At 46.8% G+C, this 13,196-nt stretch overlaps 1 protein-coding gene and 2 long non-coding RNA genes across 5 annotated transcripts in view; 2 read left to right on the plus strand and 1 right to left on the minus strand.

Annotated features, from left to right (window-relative positions):
* Nucleotides 1-606: 606 nt before the first annotated feature.
* Nucleotides 607-2,864, minus strand: LOC111934027 (uncharacterized). Its single transcript, XR_015275766.1, has 2 exons — nucleotides 2,815-2,864; nucleotides 607-787 (listed from the first exon to the last, which is right to left on the minus strand). It is a non-coding gene; the product is annotated as an uncharacterized LOC111934027 (long non-coding RNA).
* FAM174B (family with sequence similarity 174 member B) overlaps nucleotides 2,335-13,196 on the plus strand; it is a 28,755-nt gene continuing 17,893 nt past the window's right edge. For 2 of the 3 annotated variants that reach the window (XM_086848841.1, XM_086848843.1), the window contains exons 1-2: nucleotides 2,372-2,661; nucleotides 9,652-9,783. In XM_086848841.1, coding sequence (XP_086704967.1) covers nucleotides 2,387-2,661; nucleotides 9,652-9,783 — 407 coding nt within the window. In that variant the 5' untranslated portion in view covers nucleotides 2,372-2,386. Of the gene's footprint in view, nucleotides 2,662-9,651; nucleotides 9,784-13,196 lie in introns of all 3 variants that reach the window. The other variant, XM_086848842.1, reaches the window with a different exon arrangement.
* LOC147650666 (uncharacterized) lies at nucleotides 2,672-7,220 on the plus strand. The gene is made up of 2 exons (XR_015275767.1): nucleotides 2,672-3,062; nucleotides 3,205-7,220. It is a non-coding gene; the product is annotated as an uncharacterized LOC147650666 (long non-coding RNA).

The following is a 13,196-nucleotide window of genomic DNA, read 5'->3' on the forward strand; positions in this document are numbered from 1 at the left end:
TTACTAGGTAAAATCTAAACCCCACAAATTAGTTCAGATCCCCAAAAGATGACTGTTCAGATAAGATGTTTTTTATAGAAGGGCTGGTAAACTCCTCTTGCTCTCATTTATTACTGCTGTGTTCAGAACAAACCACATGATGTCATTGAAGAACAGAGTTGCGAAATCCCACATTCCAGACCAGGACCTAGGAATGATTCCCAAATTAGGCAAATGACATGTGAAATATCAGTAAAGCATCTGAGGAGAAAACAAAAACAAACCTACAAAAAAGCCAAACCAAAACAAGAAATCCTGAAGCCACTTGAAAAAAATTAAGCTCTCCAAAACTGTTGTGTTAATGGCTCTTCTCCTCTGATATATTCACTCAAACTGCAGGAGGTGATTCTTGTTTTGGAAGTCCTTTACAAGTCTTCCCTCATGCTATGGGGAAGCACTGCTGTGCCAGAGGGATCTGCCAGAGGCTGGGCAGCAGCTGGCAAACATCTCAGAGCAGGCAGGGCCAGCAACAGGGTCAGTGTTTACAAATGATAACTCATGTGAGCAGAGCTCACACCAATGTTTGGGAAATAGCCCGCACCACCAATCTGACCTCCAGCCTGGATGGAATTTTTACTGATTTATTTATTTTTTTCTGAACAGAAATAAACCAAGGCCTCGTGTTGGAAACTGGGAAAGTGCACAAAAGTCAGCAATGAAATAAACCCGGAACAATGCCCAATTCAGATGGTTTAGGGGGCCTTCTGCACAGTGTCCACGTCAAAATTTCCTCATCCCAAAGAACTTCCTGCAAAACACACAGAATGCTTTTATTACCAAGTGGGTGGCATTTGCAATCCAATTGACCAGGGAGGCCAATGAACCAGGCATTATTTCACTGCCACCTCTCCAGAGGGACACTGCCTGCTGGAATACACCTCTGTCATCTCCTGCACAGCTTAGTCACACATATAATATAGATCACACCCTGCCATGCCAGCTGTGAAGTACAGAGTTTAATAGGACAGAAATCAGCCCTTTCATCTTTCCCCTTTGTTTCACGTCATTTCTGTGCCAATGTGACCCTCTCCCCACATACAATTATTGAGCATCAATGAAGCTCTTGCTACTACTGAACACTGAAAGCAAAATAAATTGTTTGGCAGTATCATGGCACAGGCACTTTGCTCCTTCATTTATTCTTCACCTCCAACACTGTGTGCAGTTTTGGGTGCTACAATGTAAGAAGGATATAAAGCTATTTGAGAGGGTTCAAAGGAGGGCTATGAAGATGGTGGAGGATCTAGAGAAGGGTGGTTGGTCTCTGCAACAGGGCAGTGGTCACAGCACCGAGCTTGACAGAGTTCAAGCAGCATTTGGACAATGCTCTCAGACACAGGGTGGGATTTTGGGGGCTGTCCTCTGCAGGGCCAGGAGTCAGATGATCCCTGTGACTCCCTTCCAGCCCAGGGTGTTCTATGATTCCAATAATTCTATGATTTATGCTCCCTGTCTGGCTTGGCTGAAGGCACCACTCACATGCTCAGTGCCCCAGGATGGTCTGCAGAACCATGGCTGTGATTTTCTCACATCTTGCTTCTTTAAAGATGTGAAAGACCTGTAAATACAATACCCTGGAACCAGAGCCCTGGTGATAAGCATAAAGGCGAAAAGACATAAAATTGACATAGAAATTGTTGATGTAGGAGCTGGGCCATGCTGACCCAGCAGCTCGGGATGTCTGTGTCCTGTTTGATGGCAGTGTGAACCCTGGGATTGTTTTGCAGCTGGGCCGATGTTGGGTGTTCTAATTAAAAGTGGCCACAGAGTTACAGAAACAGAGAATTTTGTGGAAGGGACCCACTATGATGATGGAAGTCCAACAGGCTCTGCACAGGAGACTCCACTGTTGTCCGAATACATCTTGAGCTCCGTCAGGCTCGGTGCTGTGACCGCTTTAACCTTTTCCCAGTTTCCATCCCAAGCCTCCCCTGAGCCAGCTCCAGCGGCTCCCAAGGGTGACACAGAGCAGAGATCGGAGCTGCCCCTCCCGAGGGAGAGAGGTGAGCTCTGCCTCACTCTCCTCCAGGCTGAAAAACCGAGTGCCTCAGCCGTTCCTCCTATGGCCCCTCCAGACCCTTCGCAGCCCCCTTGGATCCTCTAATACGAGCTGTTCGTGCTGAGCGAGGGAGCCGGCCCCGGCAGCAGCGGGTCCCGAGGCACTGGGGAGGCCGCGGGCAGCTCCGGGGGAGGAGGCCCCGGTCCCGGCCCCGGTCCCGGCCGCGGGGCCCTGGCGGCGGGAGGCGGTGCCTCTCTCTCGGGGGGCGGGGGCCGGGCCGGGCCGGCCGGCGCTGCCTTCCGGGGCTCGGCGCGGCGCGGCTGGAGCCGGGGCACCGCAGCGGGCAGGATGCGCCCCGCCGCCGCCCCGCTGCCGCTGCTGGCGGCCTCGCTGCTGCTGCCGCTGCTGCTGCCCGCCGCGCCCGCCGCCCGCGGCAGCCTGGAGCCGCCGGCGGGCAACGGCAGCCGCCCGCCCGCCGCGCCGGGCCCCGGCAACCACAGCGGGGCCCGGCTCAGCCCCGTGCCCGCGATGCTCCGCGACCTCTCCGCGCTCAAAGCCGCCGTCATCGGGGCCTGCGCGCTCACGGCCGCGCTCATCGGCTGCCTCCTGCTCCGCGTCTTCAGGTGGGGACCGCCCGCGGCAGCCGGACCCGGCGGGGCAGGGGGGACACCCGCCATCGGGGGCTCCGGCCGAAGGGCCGGAAGGGAGGAAGCCTCTCCTGTTTTATTATTTTTATATATAAGCCGTATCTTTCATATAATGATGTATTATATAACCTGCTAAGGATGTGCTGGAAGCCCGGCCTCAAGCGCGGCGTGTGTGGCTGGCCCAGCGGCCCCTGGGGAGCCGTGTGGGGCTGCCGGCCTGGCGAGCCCGCGCCTTCCTCCTTTCTCGCAGGAGCTCGGGGCAGCAGCTGGGCTCCAAGTGGGATTTTCCAGCCTGGGTACACTCGCTGCGTGGGGCCACGGTGGGCGCTGGGGGCTGGAGTGTGGAACGCGTGAACACCTTGGAACACCTGGAATAGGTGGGGTTGGTGGCGGCGGGGGGCGCTGGGATGGGTGCCCAAGGAGCCGTGGGCTGCCTGGACATGGCGATGCTCCAAGGCCAGCCGGAGATCCGGGCCCAGATGGCGAAGTGTCACAGCTCGGTGTCCGACCGCTGGGCAGGGACAGCCGGAAAGAGACGGGAACAGCTGGCGCTCGGCGGCGGGAGGAGGCGAAGCCGAGGCTCAGGTGACAGAAGCGGCTAAACAAGTGGAGCTGGCAAATTCTTCCTTGCTCTGTCTTCAGGCAGCTCCTTTGTGCATGGCTGAATGCTCTGCGTCTCCTACTTTAATTCCATGTGGGAAGGGCAGCGTTCACGGTGGTAGTATTCCAAAGTGTGGTCTATAAACCGAAATGATCAGGCCTGATGCTTTCTGGAGAAATTGACATTTAACTGTATTCTACTTAAGTGTGTGCAGCAGCTGGCAAAGGCAATGCAAATAAATGTGCTCATAAAGTGATACGGTTTGGGAGAGCCCAATAAAGTGTTGAAGAGTTCTGGGTTTTTTTTTTTAATCGATATGTCTGCTTTGCAGCTGTACAGAGTTGTCACGGACAAACAGAAGAATTGGTAGAGGTTATATGAGCTAGAATTAGGACGTTTATAACTAAGGCTTTTCATTCTGCACTAAATTTCTACTCCTAGCTCTGTGTGATCTTGGAGAGTTTATTTTCTTTGCCACAGTTTCTTCTGAGCGTAAAGCATAGAAGAGCATTAAAGTATAACATCTTGTGTCAAGGAGACCTGGCTGAATATTGGTAGCCAAAGAAGTCAGACTGATAACCTTTAAAGGCCTTCCCTATACCATTATCAGCAAAAACAGGTCCAAGTTAAAGTCACCTTGGGAAAGATGGATTTATTCTTCCATGTCAAAGTTGTCATTATACAGCTGATCAGAGTTAATGCAGCATTAAGGATGCGTTAAAATAAACACCCTCTGAGATGCCTTGTATATCTTTGGTAGAACCTGCTGGAGAATGGGAAAATTAAGCTGTTGGCTTCTGAGTATGTTTCTTTATCTGACAGAGCACTTTTTTGTAAACAGTTATCCCAGCTGCAAACGAGACAAGAATACCAACAGGTATGTTTGTACAGCGTCACACTTGTAGCTGACAACACAGATCAGTGGAGATTCTGTTGCAGAAGAGATAAGGGATTTACCCTCAATAAATGTAAAGCTTTTCTCCATCAGAATACAAGCTTTGTTCACACTTAGTCAAAAACATTGTGATTATTTTTCTGAAGAGTCATGGATTCCTATTAAAGAGATTTTGCTGAAATCCAATCCTTGATTAAACTTTCACTGTGAAATTGTTCTGTGTTGCTGGAAGTAAATTATGCTTTTATATGGATTGTAGAGATGAAATAGACCAGTGATTGGCCAGATACTCGTCACAGGTGTCAGATTAATATTTTATACATTTTACTTTTATATTCATCTCATTTTTACATGTTTTTCTGTTGATATTATTTTCCTTTTTTGTTTGAGTAGGAATAGAATATTTCTCTAGCTTTCAGCTCAGTTCTTAAGGCAACACTCAGAGATTCCTCTTAATTCCTTTTTGGAAATGTTATGCTCTGAATTCAACTGATGGTCGTGTGGTTCAGAATGTGGTGTCACCCAAAGTGGTCTGAATTCCCTTTCCCTCAATGGCTGCTGGGGTTTATGAAGGTCAGCCAAGACTTGGCTGTTTGTCTGCATGTGGCAAGGTCTATTTTGCTGTAGTATTTATTTATTTATTCTTTTTTGCAAGCTCAGTCCTGGGTTTGCTTTCTTTCCTACACCAGTGGGCTCTGCGTACTCCCAACCCAAAACCATTTCCACAGCAAACCAAATTCCGTGTTATTCTAAAATAGCTGGGTAGTTTGTATTACCAAGAAACACAGTGTCTTGCAACAGATTGTGTGTGGCTAAACTCACTCTTTGATCTGTATTTTGGATTTTGCCTTTTTACCTCCGTGTTCTGCCCCATTTCTCTCCCCTGGTGCAGCTCGGTTCATTCCACTGCAATGCAATTCTTGGGATCAGCTCACAGGAAACACAATTTTTCAGATGTGGCCAATTGTGCTGGTAGACCGTGTGCCTTCTAGGGAAACCTGATCAGTTACTTTTGCTCCAGTGGGCCAGCCAAGAGCAACCCAAAGCTTTACTTGCAGTAAACTCTGCTCTGCAAGTGTTTGCATCATTTCTTGACCTGCCCTGGAACAAACAGAATGCAGGATGGAAAAGCTGTTGTATATCCAGATTTTTAGAGAAAAGCTGTTTGCTTATTTTGCATCTCATTGCTTTGTTATTTTCCTCCTTGTTCACGTTTGATTTCTTCCTCAAGTACCACTTTAAGCTTAGTTTTCCAGTAATAGCAAAAGTGGTATAAATGAGATTTAGGAGAGAGTTTCAAGCATATGATCATAAGAGACAAGACCCTTTGTTCTATGAGCTGGACAATTGCTCCAGGCCATCCAAGGCTTAACCCCAGAGAGTTTTACTGATTTAAAATTAATTGTATTATAACCAGTTACAGTACTCCAGCAAAGACAAGGCTTCTGCCAGCAACAGGAAAGAAAAACTTAGATTAAATTATGTTAAATGGAGAATTAAAAAAAAAAAATCAACCAAACATCCAACCCCAAAACGTATGTCTGTGACCTATATTGAAAGCCATGGGCAGACAGCAGCATTGATCATGGAATCATAGAATCACAGTTAGGGCTGGAAGGGACCCCAAAGATCATTTCAGCCCCTCTGTGTGGGCAGGGACACTTTCCACTAGACCAGGTTGCTCCAAGCTCCACCCAACCTGGACTTGAACACTTCCAGAAATGGGGCAGCCACAGATTTTCTTGGCAGCCTGTGCCAGGGCCTCACCACCACCCTCACAGTAAAAAATTTCGTCCTAATATCTAATTTAAACCTGCTGTCTTTTAGTTGGAAACCACTCCTCCTTGTCCTGTCACTACATCCCCATCTCCAGAAAACAAGGGTTTGGCTTAGTGCTTCAACTTTGTTGTATACAGCACCATCCAGAGAGCAGAGATACCCAGAGAGATCAACATAAATGTTGCTGATCTAATTCATCAGCTGGTGGGAAGCCTGGAGTTTCCTGAGGTTTATAGTTCCATAATTTTTTTTTAAATTTTTAACTGCTAGGGAGTCCATTAACAGGAAATAAACCGGTCCTAATTCCATTCCGGATATAACATCGCTGCAGTTCTAGGAGGGACTGGCTTAATCACATTTCCAGTAAGCACTCTACTTAGAAGGGATAAGGGTTTTTTTGAGTGAGGGTTTGTTGTTTTTTTTTTCTTTCCAGGGGATGGTCCCCTCGCTCTTCATCTCTTAGCAGGAGGTAAGAAATGCGGAGACCTCTCTCTCTGGGTCAGGAAAAAAATAATCTGTGAATGTCAGGGTTGTGGACTAAAATAGATTAGAGGCGTAAATAATACAATGAACCAGTGAGTTGATTTGAGCACTTACCCCACCACATGATGCCTCAGAAAGGAGGATGAAGTGCTGCATATGACTGGTGCTTGATCAAAATAGCCCCGGGTCAAAGTACAGACACAAAGTCAGCGTTCTGCTCTCTGTGTATTGTCCTTCCCTGTGGTCTGGAGAGGGATGTGCATCTGATTTCGGGTGGACCAGGCAGACCCTGGTGTGGTGTGTGGTGCCTCAGCATTGGGTCTGTAGGACAAGGTTAATGTCCCTGCCCCCATTTAACCTGGGTTTTCTTTCCTCATAATTCTGGGCAAGACCTGTAGCATTCCTTCCTAATTACAGGGGCTGGCTGATTCAGCAGAAGCAACAGGATTTTTTAAAGTGGACGATGGTTTTCTATGCTAAACTACCCAGAACCACTTCTACCCTGGCTAAATCACTTGGGGGGTGCATTGTCATTGTGCAAGGGCCAAAATGACCACAGCTTCCAGCATGCTTCTTGTTTGCTTTTCAAAAAACCCCACAAAATGAATGTGGCTGGAAAGGAAAGATTCTGTTTGCCCATGAGGTCTAATGTGTCCTGATCCTGTCCAGGAGGTCTCCAAAGTTCATGGAACATTTGTATTCTGTAGTTCCTGTCCCGTGCTGCTCCGCTGATTCTGCTGCCTGGTCTCACCTGCTGAATAAAGTGCTTTTCCTTTTTGTGCTGTCATTGCTGATGGTTACAGGGATCCCACTGAGGTTCAGGAGTTTTAACGTGAAACAATTTCCTGACAGGCAGCTTTATTCAGTGTGTATGTAGGGAGACTTCCAAGGCTTTCCTGCAAAGTTAGCTTTAGTAATTCTTCTGGTATTTATGAAGCCTGGGGAAGTTGTGCAAATGAGCAAATGAGAAAACGGACTGCTGGAAAGCAGATTAATGACAAATTAGCTAGATAATCTGGGGTGGAATGGATTGAGAAAGGGGTGGCAGGAAAGGACCTTTTTGCCTTATCAATGGCGAACAACTGGTTGTAGCAGCTTAGCCAAAAACCAGCAGCAAAATGAGCTTCTTCCCTATCTTAGATGAGCACCATCATTAAGTGAGGTTGTGGGGATTAATAGGTCACTGTACAGTGAGTTCTGCTGCAGGTTCTCTTGAAAGTGTAGCCCAAATAGACTAATTAATGGCTGGAGGCAAAAGGATTCTAGTTTCTCATTTCTAAAAATACCTGTTCTGCAGTAATTTCTTCAACCACTCCATTAACAGTTTTAAGATGAACTCTCTGGAATAAGTTACATTTTCTAATGGAGGGAATGAAGGAGGAGGGGGTCTTAGTAAAGTGGGCCTGATACTTGGGTAGGATCTTAAATAGAACCCATGAAATCCTCTGTAGCCTGGATGTGAGTGCAGAGTGGTAAGGCTGGACTTGCTTAGTTCTGACAGGTTAGTCTTGGTTTGTGTTTAGGCTTCCCTGGATGAGTAAATATTTCTTGTAAAAACAATGCTTTAGTTGCAAGAGGAGACCTCCCTTCATCACTTTGCTGCCAGTTTTGAGCAGGGAAGCAGAGTAACAAAGAAGTGGTTTCAAAATGATTTTCAAGTGTTTGGGTTAAGAGTCCTACTGTACTGGATATAAAATTGCTTGCTTCAACAACAGCAGTAAAAGAACACCCTGTGCTCTGCGTGACACAGCAGCACAGATAGCTCTAAAGATTAGACCAGGAGGTGACTTCTTCCTCACTCCTGAAGCAACCTCAGCCTTCAGAACAGGGAGGAAATGCAAACTGCTTCATCCCAAGGGCTGGGACCTGTTTGTTCAGCCTTGGACTACTGCCCAAAAGCAGTGCTTGGCAGAGGTGCTGAGGTTTCCATGTCAGAACTGGTCACTGATTTAAATTTCTTTAAGCTTGGAAGGTACCACTGTGCTGGAGATGCACACTCAGGGCTGGAGTCCCAGTGTCTCTGCAGTGCTCACACCCCAGTTCCTGTTGCTGTTTAAAGACTCCTTGAGGCAAAAGCTGTGCTTCTGAATCTGGCATACCTCGCATGACATGCCAGGGGAAGGCTTCTTGAGAGTGAAAGAGCGCTTGGGGCATGCTGACTGCTCAAAACATTAGCTGTGATTACCAAAAATCTGCTGGGCTGCTTGGTGCTGCCTGCACCAACTCCCTTGTCATGCTTGGCAGGTAGCAGTTTTGTTTGCTAAAAGGTGTAGGGGAAAGTTCTGTATTTTGTTAATCAAAACAATCCACTTTTCTCCCCGAAGGCTGGCCGAGTACACATCAACATGTTCTTGAATGTATAATCACAAAAATGCATTCATGCATGAGCAGTTTGACCTTCCTAGTATGCATGAAAACAATAGGTGAAATAAAAAAAAGCAATGGAATTCAAGATAGAGGCAGAGAATAAGTTGAAAGGCCACACACCAAGTGTTTATTAATTTAATTGAAAGTGTTAGAAAATAGATCTCTCAAAACCATGGGATGTGCAGGTGTGTGAGCATCTCCATTTCCAAAGGAAAGTAAGGCTGGCATCTGTGGGAGGAGAGGTGGTAGGTACAGTTAGCTTTGAACGATGGTTGATTATTTTTCATAGCACTTGCACAGATGGAGCCTAAAACTGCTTCAGATGAGACTCAAGGTTGTTGCTGTGGGAGTCCTGAGCTTGGCCTGACTGCAAGGAAAGCAAACAGGCTGTTTGTACCCAGACAGCATCACCTCCTTGCTCCTAATCCTGCCTAGAACATTCCCATGGCTCAGCAGGGCTTAACCTGTGCTTTCTCATCTGAACATGTTCACTAAGCCACTGGCTGCTTCAGCTGATTAAGCCCATGTCTCATTTATTGAGTGTGGCAGCAGGAGCACGTGGTGGCCGCGGCGTTCGTGTGCCTGCCCTGGGTGCCAGAGCATCTCTGGTTTGTCAGCAGTGGAAAGACTGACGTTGTTCTGGATTGCAGCTGATGAGAAACTGCTCCACACACAGGCACAAACAGTGGCCTTGGAAAGGCAGCAGGAGGGGACAGAGGCTGGTTCTGCAGGGTTCCTCTTAGGGGGGTCAGAATCCAACAGAGTCAGAGCTGGTGCGAGCAGCTTCAGCCTCTCCAAGGAATAGTCCATAAAGGCAGTATTTCCCACCTCTGTATTTCAGGTCTGGCAAGAGGATTAAGAAGACCAGGAAGTACGACATAATCACCACCCCGGCCGAGCGGGTAGAAATGGCTCCTCTGAACGAAGAAGACGACGAGGACGAAGACTCAACAGTGTTTGATGTGAAATACAGGTACTGCTGCCACCCATCCAGTTAGACTTGCTCACTGAGCTCTTGCTAGTGAAGACAGCTCTTTTATTTCTCTGCTGGGGTAACTTGGCAGGGATGAGGCAGTCTCAGTTTCTCTTTGCCCAAGCATTATCCCTTTCCTTTACGCTCCTCGGCCTGTTCCCAGCACACACGGCTCTGCCCTTCCCTGCTCCTGCAATAACCCTGGCACTACCCCGGGCTGTCTGCACTCCTCTTTCCCCTGCAGAGCAGCACAGTGGGATACACGTGTCCCAGATAGCTGACAGGGTTTGACAGACTGAACTTCCCCTCTCGGGCAGCTGCTGGCAGTCGTTCCTGTGTGCTCACACTGCATGGAGGGCTGTGGATCAAGGGTCGTGGATCCAGGGCTGCTTTCCCAGGCACTGCTGTTGCTGTGAGCCTGGGAGGGAAATCAGAATGAATCTCCACAAGATTTGTACTGGAGTTCTCCTGTGTTGGTCTGTGACACAGAGAGGACTGTGGGCCCTCACTGATGCTGTTAGCAGTTATCCCCTTAGCAACAAACTTTCCTTAAATATGTTTGTCTTTTTGAGATGGAAGTGGTGTGACAACCCAAAACTTCTGCTGCCTATTCTGGGCCTGAAGATTTATGGCAACAACTCAGCGCATAAAGATGCTGCTTGTTGATTTATGGCATCAGAGTATCTGCAATCTCTTATTTTTATTTGCATCAAGCCATGTACACTATTCAAGTTGTGTTCTAATCCAAATAAGGCCTACTCTAAAATCTGTCCTACTTTAGTTGAAATAAACTCTCCTAATTATAAAAATGCAGATCTTGACATCTTCTAACTGGAGATTTTACAGACTTTACTGACATTCCCCATCTCCTAACTTTGGAAAAGGGGGAACACCACATCTGCACACAAAAGGGGGAACACCACATCACACACACATGTGTGCCAGCATCTGAACCACACACACCCATATGCTCCACTGGTTGTTTCCCAAATCATTGCATTGGTTCTCTGTTAAAATCAGGAAATAGTTGGGAACCATGAAACAATGAAGGGTGTGAGTCAAGCCTTTATGTGTAGACAATTAATTCTTGTTTTAGAAGATTCCTATCAGTCCTTACCTTGACTTTTGCTGTTCCCTGTAGCTGCCCTGTGTTTGCTCTAATAATTTCAGTTTGTGCAGGTTGTGATTGAGCTTTGTTAAACCCAGAGTGCAGAGATCTGAGTCGCCATGGCTGTTTAAACAGCCACCATGTCCCACCCTTTTCCTTTTAACTCCATACTTTCTCTGTGAACTTTTGGAAATGGGATCTGAGGGGTTTTTTCCCCAAAGAGTGAGAACAGAAGAATCTCAATCATGGCAGTGCTTCAGGACAAGATGTCTAATAGTGGATGAACAAAGAGAGCTTGCTGGAGAGCATTTGTCTCTTGAGAGCTGTGTTCATGTTATCTGAGTTGCTTCCCTGGAGCAGGAACTCTGCTGCTATCACTGAAGGTACTGGCTCATCCTGGGTTGCTGTTCTTGGCCAACCAGTCCTCTTTTCAGCTGTGGGAATTCCTCCTTTCTGCCACAGTGCAACAGCTATTAAATTGCATTTTCTGCAGTCCTTGCTTTTTCAGGCATACTTCTGTTTAGCTCAAACAGAGTTACTCAGTTTGGAGGGGAAGATCATCTTACAGACAGCCCCTTAGCAGTGGTGATTTTGGGAAAGCTTCTTTGAGGATACATTTGCTGTAAAAGGTGTCAGGCTCTCTGGTTCCTTTGTGCAGCTTGGAGAGAGAGTATATCTCAAACTGTTCACAAATCCTGTCTCCAGTAAAGAGACTCCTTTTCAAATTGGAGTTGCTGAGTTTGACCACAGACAACCCCATTAAAATAAAAAAATGTCAGGACATTTTTTTTGGGTGCTTATGTTCAAATGGGAAGAGAGGGACAGAGTTGCAGAAAGGGCAGCTCAGGCTTGCCCACAGGGAGTTAGGGAACAGACTTCTAACAGGTCTTCTCTTGGGGTATCTGCCCCAGTCCTCCCTTACCCCCCTAGCTGATACTCATGGTGTGGAAGGCTCTGAGCTGGTTTATATGAGACGCCCTCCTATTGCTGAAAGATCCATGCTGGCTTGCATCTGTATTTGGGGGAGTAATTGAGATTCTGTGCTCTCTCCCCATGTAATGCAAACAGCTCTCTAATTAAAAGGCAGTTGGTGTGGAGCAGCAACAGGGGAGAAGCGACATTTACCTCTCCAATTGGTTCTCGTGCAGTTAATTTTCTTTCCTTTAATGCTTTGTCCTTGTGCGGATTTGTTTCCAGTCTTACATGAGGCATCAAAGAACAGCAGACAGTGTAAATTGGGCTGTTGGATGAAGGTCGTTGCTATTTTCTACCATTTTTTTTCATGAGGCTTTAAGGTTTTAGTCTCCCAGTAGGTCCCTCCCTGGCTTCCCTTGGGCAGTGGAGCAACAAGAAATAACCACCTTCCTCCAGTAAGGCAGACTAATGAGACCACTTCAAAATCTTACCCAAACACAGTCCTTTCTGTGGATGCAAAAGCCATCCACTGCTGCCTCTGTTGAATGTGTGCTGGATCAGATCTCCTTCTTGCAACCTCATTCCAGTAGCAGGGAAGCAGCTCTGTCAGTGGCCTCTAATCCTGCAGGCACAATTTCTGTGTGAAATGAGGCGGAAAGTATAAAACAAAGATTGTCACAGAGTAAAAGTGCCACATCACTTGGACATTGACACCTCCTTAAAAAGCTTCATGGAAACCACTGTTTTAATATGTGTGGTTTTTTTGTGTATTTGCTTTGGTATTGAGAGAGGCATTTGGATAAAAAGTTCAGGAATTGTTCTGAAATTATTATAGAGCTACACAAAGAAAGCAAATGGAGCAATGGAAAGAGTGTTGTTTCTTGATCACCAAATCTGTGCTGAAGGCCGAAGAGCATTCTTGTCCAGTTGATTCCTGGATCTTACGAACTATATTGGTCACCATTTCCCAGATGTCAGATGTTTTTCCAAGTTTTATGATGGGATTTGCTGCACATCTTCAAAAATGAGTTAGTGGGAAGCTAAATCCCATCCTCCCTATGTGCTTTTTCTCATCTCACAAATAGATTTTGATTTGAAGATTTCCCTCTCCTCTTTGCTCCTTTAGCACTTTCTTTCAGGAAGGCAAGGGGAATTTGCATGGGTTCTGTGATCTCTTGATGGAGCTAAGCCATTGATTCATCAGGCTTTTGGCACTCAGGGATATTTGAGAGCAGTGGAGTAAAGTAGGTTACAGGCAAACATCCCCAGCAAACTGGTGTCCATCCCTCACCACAGAGCACTCTGCTTTTTTGTGTGTAATAAGAGAAAAGAGATTAAAACAGCTGCAAAGAGTACCAGTTTCTGAAAAGGTAAATAAAATTGTTAGCTT

This window comes from Cyanistes caeruleus, chromosome 13 (genome assembly GCF_971803275.1).
Source record: "Cyanistes caeruleus chromosome 13, bCyaCae1.hap1.1, whole genome shotgun sequence".
Classification (NCBI taxonomy): Eukaryota; Metazoa; Chordata; class Aves; order Passeriformes; family Paridae; genus Cyanistes; species Cyanistes caeruleus.